At 40.5% G+C, this 22,835-nt stretch overlaps 1 protein-coding gene across 1 annotated transcript in view; it reads left to right on the top strand.

Annotated features, from left to right (window-relative positions):
• Nucleotides 1-2,121: 2,121 nt before the first annotated feature.
• The window catches only part of LOC148032814 (uncharacterized), an 83,521-nt gene continuing 62,807 nt past the window's right edge, over nt 2,122-22,835 (top strand). Inside the window, exons 1-2 of the mRNA XM_087683489.1 lie at nt 2,122-4,063; nt 4,301-5,813. Coding sequence (XP_087539615.1) covers nt 2,671-4,063; nt 4,301-5,813 — 2,906 coding nt within the window. The 5' untranslated portion in view covers nt 2,122-2,670. The remainder of the gene's footprint in view (nt 4,064-4,300; nt 5,814-22,835) is intronic.

Raw genomic sequence — 22,835 nt, 5'->3', positions numbered from 1 at the left:
CTATGGAATAATAAAGAGAAGCCAGGACACGCATTATGATGGTTGGAGTTCCTACATACCACTCTTGCTCTATCTTGAGTTCAAACCTCCATAGCCATTGCTCTCTTGGTTCCACTCGTGCTTCTCTCTCACACTCATTTTTACTCAACCTTTTAGTTAGTATCAAAGTGTGCATTCAAGGATTGCAACCATTCTAGTTTAGCCTGAAAAAGAGAGCTTCAATTGAGCTTCCATGGTGGCTACACCTTTAACTAGTTGTGGTACACATTAGGTTCCCCACCTTTCCAACTTGTCTCCTTAATTCCAAGAGAACATTCACTCGATGTCAGAACACCCCAAGGCATCAACCCCATAGTAGGAGATTGTCCAGGAGTAGCCCCTGCAATTTATGGTGATTTGAAGGGTTGTTGTGCTACTCTTGCACCTAAACAATTGCTCCAGTATTTGCCTTTTGCTTCCTATGTTCATTCCAACTTCTTGAACTCCATTTTGGGTAGAGAAAATCACCCATTGATTCATTAATGTGGACAAGCCCATTGTTCACAAATTGGGGCAACAAACTCCTGAAGGTTTATGCTTTTTTGGTGCTTATGCACAGAAGGTTTCATGCTAGAATGATGTATTAATGCTTGTGAAGTCTTTACAGATTGATTAGAGCTTGTCTTGTTCAGCCAACACTAGAAGATTTATTACTATCATAAACAATGGACATCAAGCTTATGTTTTAAATTTTAGTGAAATACATGCTTTTATGCTACTTGGGAATGGTCTTGGATCATATGCATGCTTACCATGGCTAGTTTTGTTGGATATGCTATTGTTTGAGCTCTGAGCTTTGATTTCAAGCTACTCTAGTTAGTAGAGGTTGCATTGGTTCATGCTTTAACACTTGCAAGCTTGCATACATTTGTCATTTCTATGCTTTCGAATATATTACTTGGCATTATTGGGCTTTTCGGATGTTTTGATGTATATGCATTGAGCTTTAGTTATTTCGATTTGCTTCCAGCAGGAGTATTTTTAGTTTTGCATTATAGAGCTTGGCCTTTGGAGCCCATGGGATCTCTCTATATTCTCATTGGTTTATGTAGAGATTGTCATTGCAGTCATTGATCATTGTGGGCCAATCTCTATTTGGTATTTGGTTATCTGATACTTTCTCCTATTATTGTTAGTTGTGGATAAATGCTTCATTATGTACCGAACTTCACTATTCATGAACAATGAGTTAGTTGCGGGGTTCGGTAGATCTCACGGTTGTTTGGAGACCTCTTGTGCACAATTAGCTTGTGTGCATGGTTATCCTATGCTTGGGATGCATCTATATGTGACACTTTTAGATTATCTGATAGTATTTTGATACTCGGAGTTGCATGCTCTTTTTTGGACATTGCGAGTTGCATTGTAAGTCCTATTACTATCTAAACTTCCATGATAGTGGGAATGCTTTATTTTTGGACATTTGCCTACAATTGCCTAGTTATTTATTGCAATATATTATAGGTAGCATTGCTAAAATTCAATTTCGAGCTACTTTATTGAGAGTAGAGACCTGTATTACACTGTTGCTTTTACTTTGTGGATAGCAATATATTGGGTTGTTCTTCCCTAATTGCATTCATTTCTGGCTCAGTTTTGGGACTAATTTATTTTTCCTTGGATTATGCGGATTTTTTAAATTGGTCACATTATAACTAAAATGACCCTGTATTTTGAAATTAAATTACATTCGCTGTAAAGATTGCAACGTGCTTGTTCGAAATTTAACAACTTGCTTGACAGTAAGCCTCCAATGTTTGCAAATACTTGTGTGACAGGTTTTTGTGTGTGTTTGGACATCAATTTGGAAAGCCGGGGACGAAGCACTCTTAAGCACGGAAGTCGTGTGACCAACCGTTTACTGCAAATTGATGGTCAATATTTTATCTACGGCGAACGCTTCGAGCCTTGACTGAATAAATGAAGACGGCAGAGGCGTAGGCCGCGGCCCGCAGGCGATTGCCTCCGAAAGAATTGGAGCACACCCGTTTTAATTTTTCATCCTGTGCCAAAAAATAAAAAAAGGCTAAAAGGGGAGGAGCCTGGAGGTCCTTTAACCCCCCCCCGTTACCCTGTGTTTTTCAAATGTTTTCTTTTGCTCTCTTCAAGCTCGCGAGAGGTGCTCCTGTGAGCAGGCCCCCTGGGAAAACGCCATTGCCGGCACCTCGTGCTGGATTTCCTGCCTCCCTCACCTCCATGTCTTCCCCTGCTGCGTGACCATCCTTTGCCTCGCATGGCTTCACAATCGCTAACACTTGCCGGATGATCTCACAATGATAGTTTTCCCGCCGCTGAGCTTTCAGTCTATTTGATGCCGTCTTTGAACCACAATCAAGGAGTCCCTTTTCTGTCCGCTTAATTCCAAGGTTTTTGCAGTGGAAGCTGATAAACCTCGGGGCTTAAACAGATCTCACTCCATCTGCCATATCAATTGCAGAAGTTGGCCCTATGATGCCATGGAGGTTTTGCCTCTCGGCTGATGATTTCGGAAGTTCGCACCAGAGAAGAGCCAATTATGTTTGTGCTTTGCCTCTAGACTCGCTCTAGCATGTAAAGCAGTATTCCTTCTATCAGGCTCCGTATTTCCAGGTGCCTGAGATGTGGTTGGAAGGCTGAGTAAGAATTGTAGGTATGGGTGATATTGCAGAGATCGTTTTGGATTACTTGCATAAGCACCATTTTAAGAATGCAGAGGCAGCATTCAAGGCGGAGCTTCTTGCTCGTGGAAGACAAGATTGGCCTCATCCGTCAACAGATAATCTTCTCGATTGGGGTAAGGGACCAGGCATATCGTCATCTCACGCTTCAAATTGTCCAGGCATCAACGATCAGTCATTGACAACACTGCTCAAGGGCGATTGCCACGGGAGTTCTAGTTACCAAGGAAAGGAACACAGAGCAGCCTCATCAAAGAGGTCAAAATCTCCTCCAAAGAAACATTTATCTGTAGAGTATGAATCAGAGCAATACTGTGACGAGCTCTTGGAATCAAAAGAGTTTGACTATGTAAGGGCTTCCCTTGAAGACATTGCAGTATGTACTTCAGGCAGTGCTTATCATCCTGCTTCGAATAAAAGAGACCCAATGTTCCAGATTATAAGCTTGCCTATGGGGATTAATGCTTCTGGAAACCTTCGAGGTAGTAGCCAGAATGAAGGGCCAATAAATAACATGCAAGTGTCTCAGCCAAGAAGGACAGGTAATAGCTCACCGGATCATTTGTCAGGTGAAAGCACTTTTGAACCATCTGGGGACAAGGAAAGGAACTGGGGATTTGAATTGGCAACTAATTACAACACGGACAAATGCTTTCCTGGTTTGCAAAATCAGTTACTGATGCAGTCTGCCCAATGTGGACAGCATTCATCTACAGTACAGCCGGACAAAGAAGAGGCTGTTGCAGTCCTTCCTCATGATAATGGATCACATATTAATGAGATCAAAGAGGCTTTAGACGGATTTGGGTTGATCCGCAATAATATCAAATCTAGAGCAATGCCTGCCTGTAATGCAGGATTCAATGAAGAAAGAACTACTATGGGCTCGCAGACCATGGATTCCTCTTTTGATGTCACAATAAAGAGGGAACCTGCAAACAAATCATCACAAGGACAACCTTGTGAAGTCCCTGCTGTGATAAAAACTATTTTTCCTTTTTCTGGGTCAAGGTCTTTGATTGATGATGGAGTTACAAAAAGGCTTGGTTCAAGCAAAAGAAACATAGGTGGATCTGAAGCATCTTCTGAGATCCTGGAAGAAGCTGTTGTAGATGTAGCTGAAGCTTGCCTGCAAGCAGATTGTATGGAAATTCAAGCATCAGAGGATTTGTCAGGTCATCGTGGGTCTGAGGAACTTTCTAGGGTTTCTCATTTGAAGCCTCATTTTATGGACCATGCTGGGCCTGCTAGAATGTGCTATAAAAGTATGGAACCAGCTTCTGCCTTTGGAAGCACACCAAGAGATGAAAATCAAGGACGGGGCGCAGCAATGGCTGGGCCTTTGAACGAGGATGTGCAATCTGCAGGTATTTTGTACACTTCAGCAATACAGCCAAGTGGCTATTATTCTTTGGTAAATCTCAGACAAATTCAGACCAGAATCTGATTGATCAAATCAGTGGTTGTTGTACTGGCATGATTCTCTCATTTGACTTGAAGAGGATCTTAGATTTCAGAAGTATGGGTCTGGGTCCCTTTGTCTTTTGTTATTAACTTGTATCTTTTGGTTATCTTCTGTTTTTTGGTATTCTTGGAAATTGTAGGTTGTAAATGGCCTGTTTTCAGACCATCTCTGAGTCAAGGAACAGTAGAAGTTTCGTCAGGCCGATACTCTGCCTTGGGTGATGATTATAGTGGAAGGTCTTACCTGCATGAATATTTTGATTCAGATGCTTATGAAGATGATGATGATCCTGGTTATCACAGACAGCCTATTGAAGATGAAGAGTGGTTTTTGGCACACGAGATTGATTATCCCAGTGATGAAGAAAGAGCAGGACAACGTAGTGAGAAAAGTCATGATGTAACTTACAAAAAAACAAGGAAGCTTGATGAGGATGATTGTTCCATTGTTGAGGAGGACACTTATTTTTCTGGTGAAGAATACTACAGATCTCGGAAAACTGACCAGGAAGCTTGCAGGGCCCAGCAGACAAAGCAAGCAGGTGAAGGTCGGACTGCTTTCAACTCTCATGTTTCGAATAATGGCATGCTGACACCAACAAGGGCTGGTGATGACGATGACTATCAAGGGCAGGGATTTGATCTTCATATAACTAAGTTGAGCTCTGATATGGTCTGGGAGGGCTTTATAGGTCAGACTGATGAGCTAGCACTTGTTAGTTCAGGTGCTGATGAATTGTCAAGAAGCGGTGTAACTGTTGACGGGAATAATGGATTTGTAAGATCGGACGTTGGGCTTAGCAGTGATGCTCTATATGCAAGCAATGAAGTGAAAGTCAGCTTCTCAGGTGACAGCAGAGAAGGAGACACACAAAGTTTTAGAAATCATGAGTTCACTGCATACAGTGCAGGTCATGGGAACTTCCACTTAGATGAGATTTTTAATGAAAAGGCTTGTAGCCATGTTGAGGTAAAAAATGCCTCTGTTCAGCACTTAGATGAAGATGAGGATGATGATCATGGGACAATCATTCAATTCTATGATGGTATTTGGGGACAGACAAAGAGGACAAAGGAAAGTGACACAACCAGCAGAGATATCACTAGAGAGGCCTCAAAGGATGAGCTTTTTAATGCGCAATACCCATCTAATGGTGGTAGTATGAAGATGCTGGACCGTGGTGCCTTCGTTTTTGAAGGGTTTTCCTTCCCTTCCCCTGCTAGTACTAGAGATTTGGCTGTCTCAAGAGCAGGTTCTGGAAGGTCACTTCGGTCAAACCAGGATAGTGCAGGTCAGAGTGAAGAGAATGGTGGTTATGGTAGTTGTGTGGTTGGGCCTGATGGTACTCTGGCATCTTGGAAGCAGAAGAGCAATGACTCTTCTCCATTGATCTGTCCAAGTGAAGGGAATTTTCCAGATCTTGCATCATCAAATCAATCGACATCATCTATCCTCTCTATCGATAAGTTAAGAGAAGCCAGAGCTGGAACTTTTGGAACTTCAGATGCAGGTCATTTACCTTCTGAGTCTTGCCAGGCACATGCTCAGGATGAAGTTGATGCAGGGGCTGTGCAGGAGGAGTTGAGGTGGATGGCTGCTGAAGATGATCAGTATGAGATTTTCAACCTTCGAGTCATACACAAGAAAAATAGGTACATGCTTATATTGCTTTTAAGAATCCTTTTCACTTGCTCAATGTTAATTTATGTTTAGATGCAGGTGTCAAGCTGTCTGGGAGGTTAGGTTTAGGGAAGTGATATTTTGTGCATATTTAGGGTTCATGTGCTTAACCGTTTCTGCTAGTTACTATGAGGGAGAAAGGGAGGGAGGGAGAGAGAGTGGGTGAAAGAAAGTCATATTACTGTCTATTGAAGGCTAGAATGATCCATGAGACCAAAACTGTGTATGTGATTGATACACGATCTGTCTCACCATGGATAAAGAAAATGTTACACAAAAGAAAGTAGAGTCATCTATATAGAAGAGCTCCTGGCTCTCCTACTATTGTAAAACATCCAATGTAGGGTTATGATTGAGGGATCTCAATACATCTTTGATGGTGTCCCTTGATGTGTCTCCTTGAATGTACTAGAGAGAGCGAGAGAGCTGTTTTTGCAAAAAGAAGAGAGAGAGAATGCTCTGTGTATCGAATGGCAGTTACTTCTTTTGCATGACCATTGTGGAGTCCTTACATCATTGATTTATCTCTTGTCCTTTAGCCAAAAAATTTGGACGTTCTTGTCAGATATTAGAATTGTGGCTGGTCTGTTGCTGCGCCCCTCTGATTGGGGTTTTTGCCTACCCAAAATACCCCATCCCGCCATAGCAACATATGAAGCTTATGTTTCATTTTCTTAGATATTGGGGTGTTGGCATAATTGGGTCACCCGAAATGCATTTGTCTTCGACTCAGCTGTAGGTGTTCAAGGACATATTTGCAGAATCAAGGGTTTTGTCAAGTACCTTTGAGGTAGACATCATGATAGCTTGGAATAAGCTAGATGGTAAGGAATGTAAGAATTTGGAGCAATACAATAAGAAGTTTTGGGATGCATTGTTGCCTGTCACTTCTTATCGCCTTGTATCCCTTCATGAGCAAGTAGAAAAATATGTTTGTGGATGCCTAAAGAAATTAGGGATTTTTGCATAAAATGCATTGTGTTTAGCATGTCTCTACTTATAGAGATTGTTGCTATAGCTAATGCTTTGCTACATGGGAAGTTTTCAAGCTTCCTAGAGAGTGGGGAGAAGGTGAATAAAAAGTTGTTTTAAGGCTGAGAAAAGGGGTAGATTTGAAAATCAGCGTAAAAAGAGGCCAAAACAGGAAAGAAAGGGCTCGAAAACATTGGTGCAACATAGGGGATTGATGGCTGTAAATAAATGCTTTATTTGTGAATAAGAGGGTCACATTGCAAGATATTGTTCCAATAGGCAGCAAGCTGGAAAATCAGAAAATCAAGGGGATCTCAAGGGAAAGAAGACCAAAACATCAGTGGGATTGTTGCTCGGTGTTGTTAATGATCAGCCAATGATGATGCTACTGAGTTGTGCAGAGCATGGGGCAAAATTAGGAATCAACTTGCATTGATTTCTTTGATAATGGTACACAAGCCAACTCAGGGAGGATGAGATCAGATCCATGGGGGAAGTTGGAATGGCATGTAAAGGGCATGCAGAGCCCGTCACATTGCTCATTGGAAAGCTTCAGTTGCATATAGAGGGATATATGAATAGTGAATAGTTATTCATTGCTCCACTTGAGGGTTGTGATGTGTTGCTTGGTATGCCATGGTGTCACTGTATGCATTCAATGATTGATTCACGTGCAAAAGAGATCACTATTCAGCATAAGGGAAAGACTCTTGCACTTGATGTAAAGTTGAAAGGGGAGTTTGTCCTTGTTGTATCTGTAACTGCCATTTCTAAAGTAATGAAAAATCATCTTTCAACGTATTTGGTTTTTACTAAGGATAAGGATGATAGTGAGAATGTTGGAAATATGTCTAAGTTAGAGAAAGATTACATGTCATTTTTGAAAATGTATACTTATTATTTCTCTCAGTCACTTCCAAGGTAGCTACCACTTGAAGGCCTTTAAGATCATGGCATAGATCCTTGGAAGTAGCCCACCCAATCAGCTATCTTACAAAGTTAGTACAGCTAGCAAGAGGAGATTATGAGTTAGGTGAATTAGCTATTAGAAAAAGGGATGATTCAGCCCAGCTCATCTCCTTCTTGTTCTCTAGTGCTTTTGGTATAGAAAAAAGTTAATTTATGGTATATGTGCATTGACTATTGTTCTTTGAACAAAATCATGATAAAAAATTGGTTTCTGATACCTCGGATCGATGATGTTATGAATTTTTGTCATGCATTTTGGACTTATAAATGCTCTTGCCATTTTTAATCAAATGATGAATTGCATCTTCAAGTCACATAGAGCATTTGTGGTTACTTTGATGATATGATTGTCTATTCAAAGAATGAGGCAGAGCATAGAGAGCACTTGGATATTGTATACAATGAGTTGGATAAGCATAGGTTGGTGATCTGTCAATGCTGTGCTTTTGCTTGAAACCTTGCACTATAAAGGGGAGCCTTCTATTTGTCTAAAGTAAATCTTTAGCTTGGTTTTGAAAATCCACTTCGTCGCGATGATTGACTTGTGATGAGGATGATCCACCAAGGTCCAAGTCTCATTTTGATCAATACTATCTAGTTCCTTTTCCGTGGCCTCATGCCATAACGGGTCTTGGAGAGCCACTTACGAACTGTCTGACTCAAAATATGCAATGTAATCAATTGTAAACAATGATGCATAGGAAGCGTGAGGGGCGAGCTGAGCAGACCTTCTAGGGTCCTTTAGAGAGGAATCCTGTGGAAGGATCCTCAAATCCCACATGGTACTAGCAGGGTAATGGGTATTGCGCAGGAGGCTTGGGAGTTGACAGGAAGGTTAGGAGTGGAGAGTAGACTTGGCTCAGAAGGCATGATCTCAAATGATGTGAGTGAACTTGAGGACACAGAGTCCAGTGTAGAAGATTGCACTATGTCCCTCTCATAAAACACAATGTCCCTCCTAACAATCACCTTGTTTGTTTGAGGATCGAACAAATGATAGGCTTTCGCTTTGAAAGAATAGCCCATAAAGATCAAGAGATATGTTCAAGGGGTGAACTTTTCTATCTTGTTATCAGAAGTGTGCGTATAAGCATGACTACCGGAAACTTTGAAGTGAGAAATAATAGGCTGAGAGCTAGAAAAGTGAATTCTTCTCACATGAAATTCACTTTTAGGGGCACATTGTATTGGTTGATGGTATTCGTATGGACCCTACTAAGGTTAAAGCAATACATTGTCATGCCACTACGTGGATACTATGTGAAAAACCCTGGAGTGCATCAACATCCGGTTTTCTTATTACTCTAGAGAGTCAATGTCATATTAGTCATTAGTGTTAGTGTCCATAGTATGGATGGTTTAAAAATACAGGATTTTTTGATAATTTTAGCTTATTTTTGATATTTTGGTTATTATTTCTTGTGAATATCCTCAAAAGGTGTAGTAGGCTTCTAGAATAGGGTGATATGCAGAAAGAATTGGCTTTTCAGTCAATTTTGGGAAATCTCATGCAAAAAGAAAGCCTTTTGAATTTGCGTGGTGCGCGATTACAGCTTTCAGGCAATAAATAGCACTTTGGACGGAAAGAAGAAGAAAGAGCGGTCTGGGAGAATTCTAAAATGTGTCACGACGTTTTACCCCCCTTTCGGAGCTAATGGAACCATTAGATTTGCCGTCTGAGCAACAAAGAAGAAGCTAGTATTTAGTCCACGTTTTTGGTTTACTAGGGAGCTCGAGGAGATCTAATACTTGTTGGAGACCTAGACAAGGATTTTGTATATCTTCTCAGGTTTTATCAATACATAGTGCTTTGAATCGTTGAGCTTTGTCGTTATCTTGTGTACCTGCTATCTATTCTTTTTCTTCTCTACTATCTCCCATTCTCTACTTTCTTCTCTTTTTGATCCTCGGTGGATACTACCTTTCGACTAAAACCCCTTTGACATTGGTGAACCCGATATGAAAGGTCGAAAGGAAATGCAAGATGGGAGAAATCTTTAAGCACAGTTTCTAGTGATGTTTTGCAACAGTTAGTACAGAATATGAACCTGCCTATGCAGGTATAACAATAACAATAGGTAATGTAGTAGGCTTTTGCTCAAACAGAAACTATTATGATAAATGCTCTGCAGCTAGTAGAGTGTGAGATAAAGTTGTTGAATGACAGGAATGTATTTGCATATTTACATATCTATGCTCAAAAGATGGAGTTCTTTGGGGTAGTTCGACTTGTATGGAGCTAGTATTTTGTACGGATCATTGTACATGAAGTGAAAGCGTGAGTTACTGAGTTGTACATGCAAGATGCTAATTGGATAGCTTTCCAGAAGACACTCCGAGAATAATTTTACATTGAAGACACCAGTTTGATTACCTGCAAGGCTTTTGAGGAGTGGGTTTTAAAACCGAATAAGGGTCTGGTGGCTATAGAGTTATTAAGAGAACTTGAAAGTCAGTTTGAGCAGTTAGGTCGTATAGAACAAGAAGTTCTCGTAAGTCAGAAAATTGAATTGTTTCTACAAGTGGCAAATCTTGAGCTTTAAGAGAAGCTTGATGAATTGTTAGAGGATCGGATTACAAAGACGGGGCTTAAAATAGAGTGGAGGCATGTTAAGAATGCTGTTATTGCATTGTTGAAAAAGCATAGAAGAAGAGAAAGATTACATGTATCTAGCTTGGCCAGCGTTACAAGCAAAATAGTTGATGTATCCAGTAAGCCACTTGCTTCTGTGGCTAACTCTATGACTGTACTTGCTGTTCTTACTATTAGGGAAGATGTATTAGATGAAGTGGTTAAAGGCGTATGGGATCTTCAGTTGAAGGTTACAAAATTGGATGAGAAAGGATATATTTGTGGTGTGATGGTTTGCAACATGAGGAAGGATTGTGTTGCTTATTAGGAGGCCTTGGCACGACAACTCATCTTTTGGAAAGATGGTAACATCCATCCACAAGAAATGGGATTGCCTCTTGCTTTGAATTTTGGAAAGGGAGGTATGCAAAAGTTATTGGAAGACTTGGCTGTCTGCAATTCTTATGCGGTTGTACATGTTGCTACTTTTGGTCTACAGTTGGATGAATTGAGTGCAGCAATGTTTGCACATGGGACCGGTGTAGTTGCAGATATTGATATCTGGTATAAGTGATGGTTGATTCGAAGGTTGCAATATGGATATATGCTTTGCATGTATCTGAAAAGAGGAAAGTTACTGATAGTGAAATGTCTCATATAGGGCAAGACATTCGTGACATGATTGGTTGGGAATCACTGGTAGATGCATATTCAGTGTATGCATATCTAGCAAAAGTGTAAAACACAGATGTACTTATGGAAGAGAAACATAAGAGATAAAGATAATGCAGGGACATCTAAGAGAGTCACAAGAAGAAGTGTGGAGTAGCCTAAAGTTGCAAATGAACCACCTCTTGAGCATGTTATGGAAGAGGTTGGGCAGGACCAGAAATAAGATAGCAAGCAAGAGGGCAAAAAGAAGGGCAAACAGTCGGGATATAAGGTGCAGACTGATATTGAGACATCCATAGATACCTTGAAAGATCCTATAGTTGAAGATTCAGCCATTGCATATGTAGATTTTCTTAATGTATCTAAAGAGGCTTACATAGCTCATGATTTACTTGATGCAGGGACTCAGAGAGAGACTGGTGACTTGTTGGATATACATGATTTGTAGGACATAGTTGCTATCTTTGAGATAGTTCATGAGCTAGAGGCTATGAAGATAGAGGATGCTGTGTATGATACTCCATAGTTGGAAAATGTTTTGGATGCTTTGTCAGAGGCCTTGATAGGCAATTCAAAGATACTTCAAGCTATGGATTGTTTCACTATTTTCGGTGATGGTGAGTATGTGTTGGATTCAAGTGAGACTCAGTTTATGTTTGATGTGGTATACAATTGTTAGTATAAGCAGATTTCTATGTGGCAAATGGATGGAGTATAATTAAGATCCTTTGATCTCCTTTGCTAATCCAAGTGCCACTTACCATTAAAATTGATTGGCAAGTCTTCAAACCAATTTGCCCCTTGGTTTGCTTGGGGATTGGCCTTTACCTTTTTCCTTGAAAGACAAATTCAGCCCCAAATCTGATATGGGCTAGTTGGCAACTCAAATATCTTCACATTTCATGACTCAAATGGTTGGATTCTGCTGAGATAATTTGAGAGATGATTGATACATGAGAGAAATGTTAAAGAGAGAAATTTCAGAGTTTCATTGTGATAAATGCTGAAAAATTGCTTCTACCTTGTTCAAACAGCCATGGAAGTTGTTACCTATAGCCTAGGACTACCAGAAAGAGTGCTGCTCCCTCTTGTATGCTGTCACTTGCACTAGAAGGACCTTGGGCTGTTATCACCTACTTTTGGAGGGCTCCAAACAGCTGTCTATTGTGCTGTAGGAATGGTTCTGAGTGGCTACAAATCAAATCAACATCCCCTTGCTCTTGAATAGTCTCTTTCCCTCTCACAATGGTTGGAATAGACTTCCACTAGCTCCCAAAAACGTTTTTTAAACTCGCATAGGCAAGTTTTGCTAAGTGGTAGCCTTCTATTTCATTTTTCAGCATTATTTAGCTTACTAAATTAATTTTTAACATATTAATTTAAAAAAGTAATATAATAAATATTCTAGTGTCAAAAAATTATTTTCACTAGCTAATAATTAAATTGAATGGGCCAATATGTCTTCCAAGTATCCTTGAGCAGTATTGATCTTTAGATTGACATTAATTAATTAATTAATGCCTAGTCTCTAATGTTATCACCCCATTGATATTAGTGGCCAATAAATCGGTCTAGGCTCAAATTTAACACTAGGTACTACCTAATATCTATCAAGCATAAATTGATACAACTTTTGTTTTTGATACCAACTAATATCTTGGCACAATGTGAAATAATTAGCTTGCATCTCACATGTGCAAGTCACATTAGCACATTTGATTAACTTTTAATTAAATGCTAAGCAAAGCAATAAAATTTCATGTCCTTGTGACATGTATTGATGTCATAGTCAAGGCAATGGTTTCTTTTATTGGCCAGGTTTGAGGTATGATGTAGAGCAATTTGTCAGGACATGTATCGTATGTTAGAAGATTAAGCATGATAGGCAAAAGATGCCGGGCTTATTGTAGCCCTTGCCTATTCTAGATAGGCCTTGGCAGAGCATTGCAATAGATTTTATTTTTAAGCTTCCTAGGACACCTACAAGAAATGATGGGATATTGACTATTATTTATAAGTTTGGCAAATAGGCCCATTTCATTTCGGTGAGGAAGAAAATAAAGGTTGATCATATGGCACGATTATTTTTGCAGCACACCTTCAAGTATCATGGTATGTTAGAGCTGATTGTTAGTAATCTTGATCCTTGGATCCAATTTATTTTGGAAGTTGTTGTTTGGGAATATGGGTTCCATGTTGAAATTCTCATCATCCTTCCATCCGTAGACAGATGGTCAATTTGAGAAAGCAAACTCCATAACGTTGGATCTCTTGAGGTACTATGTTTTAGACCACAAGACATAGTGGGAGCAATATTTACTATTGGTTGAGTTTGCATGCAACAATACGATGTGTGGTTTCACTGGTGAAGCTCCTTTTGAGGTGGTTGATGATGGCAAGAAGGTAGCACCTGTCTTGCAGACTAATGATAAGATCTTTGAGGTTGATCATTATGTGGAAAACTTGGATGCAGCCTATGTAAAGATAAAATATGCACTTCAGAGGTCATAAGAAAAGCAAAAGAAGGCAGCTGATTGCCATAGACGTGCTTTGCAGTTTGCAAAGGGCGAATATGTATTGTTGCATTTTGAAAAGGCAAGGGCCAAGGCTGAAGGAAGAGAGAGATTGTATTCAAAGCTAAGTATGAGGTACTATGGGCCCTTTCAAGTGTTGAAGAAGATCAACGATGTGGCATATAAGCTGAAATTACCTCCACATTGAAGGATACATAATGCCTTTCATGTCAGTTTATTGAGGCCTTTTCGTGGTGATGTGCCAAATGATGTATTTGTTGAAATTCAGCCTGAGATTGAGGAGCTTGATGAGATATTGGTACTCGAGCAGATTTTGGCACATAAGGAAAGAAAGGTCAAGGGTAAGGATATATTTGGTGAAGTTTTATAAATATTCACCAATGGATGCAAAGTGAATGGAAGAGGATGACTTGACAAAATATCCTCAGTTGTTGCGGCTTTAAATAGATGCCTATTAGTTAGAGCTGACTTTAATTTGGGCTTAGTTAGGTTCAGCATAGCAGGGGTTTAGAGCAATGCCTGATGCTTGAGGGGGAGGTAACGCTTTACTCCACGAGTTATGGACAGCTCTCATATGTAGTGGTTCTCGGATGTATTCCGCATGCTTCCAAGGTACTGTGTTGATAGTATGTTTGCTGTGAGTTCACTACTTTGTTGGATATAAAAGCCCTTTGTTCACTTCTCGTATATTATTTATTTGTACATGTGAATGCACCCTTGCAGGTGAAACCCTATAAACCCTAAAGTATAAATACATTCTTTATCTTTGTGTACCAACATATTGTTAGTACACAAATTGTGTTTACTCTCTCTCTCTCTCTCTCTCTCTCTCTCTCTCTCTCTATTGTCAACTCTCTTGCACTTCACGCATGCACATCCTTCACGTTTGCTATTGCCATTTCTTTGCTTCCACCTTCAGTTCTCCTTTAGTTGGTATCAGAGTGCACGTTCAACTCTCGAGGCAGCTAGTCACGAGCACGCATTCCGAAGTAGCTGTTTGTGGACTACAGTAGCAGCAAACTGTTCGTGAGCAGCTGCACGCACATCAAGGCGACATTCTTCAGGTCAAGCCATCCATTTTTCTAGTCTGCATGTGTGCACAATAGTTGGCAACTGCATTTTTTGCAGTGACAACAATCTTTTTGACTGCGCAAGGTCAAGCGATTGTAGAAACATGTCTGCGCATGCAGACGACAGCCTGCAGGTGGCTGCATGGCAGCAGGTGGCAGCAGTAGGTGACTGCGCGGAAGTCAAGGCAGGTCGGGCACCTACAACAATTCTCATTTGTGCAGAAATTGTGCTTCTTGAGTTGTATACTATCTGAAATATAGCACTTTATTCAGTTTTGGATACTCTTACAAAGCATACTGATTGCATATATCTGAGTAATTGCTGGTTCAGCCTCTGTATTGGCTGGTTATGCATAAACAGCAGTGATTTATTGCTGATAAAGCAAGAACAACAAGTGCATTTGGTGGTTAAGCTTGGGTATTTGTACATTCTTTGGTTGATATTTGTGATTTTGGCAAAATAACTACAACTTCTTCCAATTTTGACACAAGAAGTTTGATGGTTAGGGTTTTGATCTTTGGAAAGATCGTATGCAGGGTATTCTTTTCTTGAAAGATTGTGAAGATGCTTTGCAACTAAACAAGCTTGCACAGATGTTTGACGAAGATTGGGCCAAGATGAACAAGAAAGTTATGGCCTATATCAAAATGGGTGTCATTGAGGATATCATTATTGATATCAAAGGCTTGGATACAAGTTATGCTATATGGCAGAAGTTGAAGACTAGTTATGAGATTACCACACTTGTCAATCAAGTGCATTTAATGTGGAAAGTTGGTGAATATGCGGCTGGATGATTCCAAGCCGGCTTCTAAGCACTTGAGTGCATTTACAAGTATTTTGAATCAGTTGAAGGATGTAAACCTTGACTTTGATGATAAGCTGAGAGCTATTTTCTTGATCATGACACTGCCTGACTCATGGGAAATACTTGTGGTTTCTTTGAGCAACAATCTTAGGCTCACATATGATGGTGTGAGAGGGTCTATTCTCAATGAAGACATTAGATGAAAATCCAATGGGGAAGATAGTAGTTCAGCATACAATGTTAGAGGTAGAGCTTGTTGGGGTAAAAGGCCCTTGGGCCTGCCCGTGTACACTGATCGCCCGTATTCTTAATTCATATATATGAGATAGTGTAATAAGGTTGTCATATCATTCTTGATATCACCTATATTGTGTGTGCTCTTCTCTCCCGCATCTTCCTCTTCTCCTCCACTGCCATTGCATCCCTTTCAACTAGTATCAGAGTTTTGGTTAGAGCTTGATGGTGGAGCTTGGCTCGGCATTACTTCAGCTTGGATTGAAGACCTAGAGCTTGGAGCTTCAATGCTAGCCATGGTTTCTTCCCTCCGAGATAAGATTTCATCTCTCACCTCTCCCCGGCCCTCATAGGCTCTTTGTAGGTGTCCCTTGGCTTCATTGGGTACCTTGTATGCCCCCATTTGCCCCTTATTCTCAAGATAACCAGCAAGCCCCACAGTAGCAGCTTACGTTTTTTTTTTTGTGCATGTTTCAAAATTTAGCTCAAAAATCTCATTTTTTCTCATATCTCGGGTATTTGGAACCCGATTTAGGCAAGATAAGAGTCTAACTTGGAGTTTTGGCATGCTCCGGATGCAATGGCGATGTCAGATCTGCCAAATTTTGATCACAGAATATTCTGCAACAGATCTGAGCTGATTTACAGCAAGAAAATGTCATGCTCTTAGCTTATATGATGCTCCCGAGGCTTGATAATTGATGCCCAGATGCTTTGGGGATGTTTGCCCAATGTTTTGAGATGCTTTTGGGGTTGAATTTACTCAGCCATTGACTGTTTTACACAGTCCACAGGCAGCCCAAAACAGGGCAGTCCCTTGTCATTACATTTTATGCTTATGCTACATGGTCATTTGATGCCCGATTATGCCCGCTTGGTGCCTATACATATGGGAATGTATGTCTATGGTTTGCTTATCAATTTGAGCTTGGTTTGAGCACTGATTTGCTCAGCTTACAGAGGTTATTTGTTGCTGGAATATTCAGGGTTGAAGCTATTTATGCTATAGTTGGGTTATGCCTATTGGTCACGGGGTGCTCTCGACTATTTGAGGTTATGTACTGATGTATTTGGATGATGCCACATGGTTCTTTTTACTCTGGAATGCTATTGAGCAAGAAGTAGAGCTCAATTATATGGTTCATTGTCAATTTTTATTTGCAGCTGGCATTCCACTTATGATTGCTTATACCTAGGCTACCCATGTGGGTTTATGTCTTGGTGGATGTTTTTGGGTTCGGCTGTAGTACGGTAGATGTTTGGGCTTGACAAGACTTTGCATTTGAGGACTTTTGTGGAGCAGTTGGACATTGATTTGGCTTTTTCCATTACGACCTTGAATGCTACTTGGCCTTACGCTCCGATGTTATGGATCCTTGGATATTTGGTTGATGCAGACATGTATTGAGCAAAGTTGCTTCATTGTCTTGGCAGAGTTTTATTGAGCTTTGTATGCTCATTGGTGCTTGGATTTATTGCGGGTTATTTTGGTTGATTAGTGGACTTTATAATGCTTGGGATTAGATGTAGCTATGGCTTTATTTCTCCTTTGTTGTCTAGCTTCTATGCTAGTTGGGCTACTGTTGTCCGTCCATGTTAGAGAGTAGATGCTATGTATGCTTATCCGTCTATGCACATGGTCTACTGTTGTATACCTTACAGAGCCACTTGTATGGATGATGTTGTACAGGTATTTGGGCTTTTCTTGGAGCTTGACTCTTGCAAGATTTTTTGCCTCTTGCCGGCTTGACTTGGCTTTTTCCAGATGGCACTATGTACTGCAGAGCTATGATTATGCGTATGGTTATGGGCTGATTTCATGACTGAATACCGTATGCTCTTTTGGCATATGTCTTATGCTTTACTGTATTGTGGTTGGTTATGTCATGCAGTTGGCTACGACTCTTGTTCATGTGCGAGCTTTTGCATCGTTGGTTGATGCCTTTATGTCCTCCCGTCCATTGAGATTTCATGAGCCTTTGCAACATGCTTCTAGCATTGATGTACTTGCAGATGATTGTCTTTATGAGCATGTTCCCTCCATTGGGAAAGCCTTGGATTCCTTGAGCTCTGTGGATGCTATGAATAGCCCTATTCATGATGACTTGGATTCCTTGTCGTCTTCTACAGGTTCTTGAGTTACAGATGTTGTATACTTCCATTGTGGAAAGCTTGGGCATGTTAAAAGAAAATGTTTTAGACGGATTAGAGAGTAGCAGAGACAGAGGCGGACTCAACATGAGCAGAGAGTCAGCGATGCAGCATGTGTTACCGCTCTTTCTAGTGGTGAGGTACATGTGGTTACCCATGATGATGCAGTAGAGCATGTACTCTTGCCATCTTGTTTCCCTACAACATACTTGCTCAATGATCAAGCCTATGCCTTTGATTGGCTTTTGGACTCTATGGCATCTTGTCATGTTACCTCTCATAGAGCATGGCTCTCTTCTTACAGGGAGGTTGACGGATGTATTGATTTGGGCTTTGAGCAGACTTATGCTATTGTTGGTATAGAGGACATACACTTAGCTTTGTATGATGAGACTTCTCTTGTGCGCCATGATGTATTACATGTTCCTATGCTTAGTAAGAGATTAATGTCTATCCGTCAATTGCATGACGTAGGTTGCTCTGTTTCTCTTCAAGATAGGTCATGGAAGATTTGTCGTGGTTGCTTGGTTTTGGCTAGAGGTTCTAGAGTTGGTTCTCATTACCTAGTGCATGTCTCTCATGTGGAAGATTCTATGGTTGCAATTATCCAGATACCACATACATTGTTATGGCATTATCGCCTAGGCCATATGCACCACAGAGAGACGGAGATCTTGTCTCGGATAAACTCCATGCTACCTCCTTTGTCACATGCAGATTTGATGCTTGCCTTGATTGTACTTATGGTCCTTGCAGAGCCCCTTTGGCTCATGGCGATCGTAAGAGGCATGATCCTCTAGATCTTGTCCATTGTGCAGTTTATGGACCTATGCCTACCCAGTCACTTGGTGGAGCTTTGCATTTTATGACCTTCGTGGATCATGCTACCCACCGTGTTTGGGCTTTTCCCTTGATATGGATTGAGGATGCCGCAATTATGCTTGACAGGTTTATGGATTTCCAAGATTTGAAGTTGTTTATGCTTGATAGTGATATTTGTGTCAGAAATTGCAGGCATTGTGCATGTTGACCTTAGTTAAATCGGGGATTTTTCCAAATTTGTTGGAATTTTACTCATCCGAGTAAGATTTCTTGACATTGAATCCGAAAAATTGGGGCCTTTCATTTATTGATGAAAATTTTCTCAGTTGGGTCAGAGTGGCTGACATTTACACACTGTTGGACCTGGAAATTTGGGATTTTGCGCAGATTTTGGTAAATTTCTGCAGTATTTGCTTGTGTGGTGACTGGTTTATGTAAAAACAACAAAATGTTTATTGTTGGTTGGGCAAGAACAACAATGTATTTGTTGGTTTAGCTTGTGCTCTTGTAGTTCAGTGCATTTATACTTGTGTTTGTGATATAAATGATTGCAACTTCTTCTAGTTCTGACACTAAGAGTTTGATGGAAATCAAATGGCTTGATGGTTAGGGTTTTGACCTTTGGAAAGACAGTATGCAAGGCATATTGTTCTTAAAGGATTGTGAGGATGCTTTGCAGGAAGATAAACTTGCACAAATGTTTGATGCAGATTGGGCCAGAGTCAATAAAAAGGCTGTGGCTTATGTAAAGATGGGTGTCACTGATAACATTTTGATAGACATTAAGGGCTTAGATACTAGTCATGCAATATGAGAGAAGTTGAAAACTACCTATGAGATCACCACACCTGTTAATCAGGTGCATTTAATGCGCAAGTTGGTGAATATGCAATTGGATGAGTCCTAGCTTGCAGCTAAGCACCTGAGTGCATTTACTGGTATTTTAAATCAGCTCAAGGATGCTAGTTTGGATTTTGATGATAAGTTGAGGGCGATCTTTCTGATCATGACACTGCCTAATTCTTGGGAGACCTTGGTAGTTTCTCTCAGTAATAACTCCAATCTCTCAAATGATGGTGTGAGGGGTTCAATCCTGAATGAAGAAATTAGACGTAAGTCTAGTGGAGAAGGCAACAACTTAGCTTACAATGTTAGAGGGAGGGCTGAAAAGAAAAATGCAAATGTTGGATAGAGAAGTAGAAGCAAGAGCAAAGGAAAGTAAAAGAGTGATGGTATTTGCTATTAGTGTGGTTAAAAGGGCCACAAGAAGCCTGATTGCATGTACTACAAGAAGGAACAAGAGAGAAAGAAGAATGCAAGAGACAAAAAAGAAGAAAGAGGATAAGACAGATGTATCTGAGGTAGCCAAAAGCAAGGAAAAGGCCAATGTGGTCTCCTATGTAGTCATAGAGGAGCTCTCGGATGCAAAGGCTGATGTATTGTGTGCAGTAGATTATGATGCCCTTGTATGTCACATGCAGGATATGCAAATTACCAAGGCTGATGTGATTGATGCACTTTTGTCAAATGATGATGGTGTCACTTAGGCTTGGATTGTAGACTCTGGTGCCTCTTTCATGTAACTCCTTGCTTGGAGTGTTTTGCTATGTTTAATGCAGGCAGTTATGGAAAAGTATATCTTGGAAATAACCATGCTTGCAACATTGCTGGGATAGGCAATATACACTTGTCTTTGGATAATGGGCAAGAGCTTGTGTTGAAAGATCTTAGATATGTGCTAGGTATCAAGAAGAGTTTGCTATTTGTAGGTCAGCTTAACTTGCATGGTTACACTACATTGTTTGGCGGTGGTTTGTGGAAATTGAAAAAGGGTTCTATGCTGATTGCAAAAGGAACCAAGAAGGACACTTTGTATTGTCTGCATTGTAAAGCTTTGAATGGCAAATTTCTTGCAATTGTTGAAATTGGCTGTCATTTGGAGTTGTGGCATAAGAGATTAGGCCATATGAGCGAGAAAGCACTTGATGTCCTTACCTCTTTGAAGAGGGTTGATGGAAAATGCTCTAAACTTGATTTTTGTAATGACTGTTAGTTTGGAAAGCAAATGAAACATTCCTTTTACTTTGGTGTCTCCCGTAAGTCCAATGTCTTGGACTTAGCGCATTCTGATGTATGTAGTATGCCCATAAAGTCGTTGGGTGGTGTTGCATATTTTCTCTTTTATTGATGATTCTTCCAGGAAGATTTGGGTTTATCTGTTGAAAAAGAAAAGTGAAGTGTTTGCTGTTTTTAAAACTTTTCATGCATTTGTGACTACTTAGACAGGTAGAAAGTTGAAATGCTTAAGAACTGATAATGGGGGTGAGTTCACATCTACCGAGTTTAAGTTTTTTTGTGACTTGCATGGAATCAAGAGGGAGCTTACAGCTCTTTACAGCCCTTCTTCACATGGGGTGGCTGAAAGATACAATAGGACTTTATGTGAAAGAGTGCGGTGCATGTTGTCCACTGCTTATCTCCCTCATGAATTTTAGGGAGAGGCACTTAAAACTGCGATTCACATTTGCAAACGCTCTCCAAACAAGTCCTTAAATAATGGCATCCTTGAGGAGGTTTGGTCTGGCAAATCAGTCTCTTATGACCATTTACGGATATTCGGTTGTGATGCTTTTGTACATGTTAGAAATGAGCTGAGGAGTAAACTTGCTCCGAAACCCACCAAAGGCATTTTTATGGGCTATGGTGATGAGAGTGAATTTGGCTATAGAGTGTGATTACCATAGTCCAAGAAAATTGTTCGCAGCCGTAATGTTGTGTTTAATGAGGCAAAGTTACTGAAAAGTACTTGAGCCTCTGATGAAGACATGAAAAAGGTCAAATTTTAGAATTTGCAACCACCTATTACTTCAAATGATGAGCCTCGTGATGTTGTACGACAGGCTGAAACTGATAATCGGTTGGTTATTTTTGAGCTAGATGATGATGGACAGCAAATAGAAGCACGAGGAGGTCATGGATAGTAAGATAGACTTGCTGATTATGAAAATGCAGGTGCTAGAAATGAAAATAAAGGTGTTGTACAGTATGAATAGCATGCAGAAAATGGCTTACAATAGCCAATAAATGCTGAAAATAACATACCTCCTAATGTAGACTCGATTCTTGAGAATGTAGATCATCGGGTACGTAGGTCTACACGCTTAAGAAGTCAGCCACATAGGTATGATCCCTCTTTGCACTATGTGATGCTTATAGATGAGGGTGATCCTCTTACATATAAAGAGGCCAAGTCATGCAAATTTAGCAGTAAGTGGAAGCTAGCTATGCAGGAAGAGATTAAATCTTTGTATGCTAATAATACTTGGGATCTTGTGTCGTTGTCCAAAGAAAGAAAGCCCCTTCCAAACAAATGGCTTTACAAAGTAAAGACAGTTGATGGGAAACCCAAGTACAAGGCAAAACTGGTTGTGTCATGAGGACATGTATTTTTGAAACCTCACTTAACATGTGGATTAATTTTTAATCACATGATTAAGTGTAATGAAAGAAGCTGAGGGGAGAGAGAAAGAGAACAAGAAGAAGAAGGAAGGAGACTAGAAGAGGAGAGAGAAAGAGAGAAAAGAGGAGAGAAAGAAGGAAGATATGGAAGTTGGAGATGAAGGTGAAGAGTGTGATCTTGATAATAACTGATTGCCCTAATCTGGGGCTCTTACACCTTAAATACCCCGGTCAGTGTGACGGGGTGTCTAAACCCTAGTCAGTGTGTATCCCGCTTGTTACAATCCATCCCTACTCGAAAGGTTTTTGCCCTAAAAAAAAGGAGAAACAGAGGGGAGTGATGGGTGGGCTAAGGAAGGGTTGCCGAGTACTACTTAGAGCCCTTTGACAATGAATAATAGGTGTGGAGAGACTAGGGACAGTATGCAGTCCTGGACTGGTTGGTTGAAGTAAACTGATCATAACTTTTGATAGGTAGCTCCAAATGGGGCGTACTATATGTCGAAACGAAGCTTATGACGTGTACTTTCAGCCTATGTAGAATGCACATGCATTGGATTTGAGTAAGTACAAAACTGTTCTAAAACAGTGTGCAGTCTGCGGGCGGGAAGTGGGCAATTTGGGTCATGACCGGCTAGTCTTCCAATCGTTGGGGTTCACGGAGGTAGGGAAATTCATGGAGGATGGTTGCTGGGCGCCAAGAGGCTTCTTCCAAGGGTAGGCCTTGCCA

Source organism: Lygodium microphyllum, chromosome 8, assembly GCF_053477565.2.
Source record: "Lygodium microphyllum isolate KBCC chromosome 8, Lygodium_microphyllum_v1.1.10, whole genome shotgun sequence".
Classification (NCBI taxonomy): Eukaryota; Viridiplantae; Streptophyta; class Polypodiopsida; order Schizaeales; family Lygodiaceae; genus Lygodium; species Lygodium microphyllum.
Note: the sequence above shows the minus strand (reverse complement) of the source record. Positions and strands in the feature narration are given on the sequence as shown.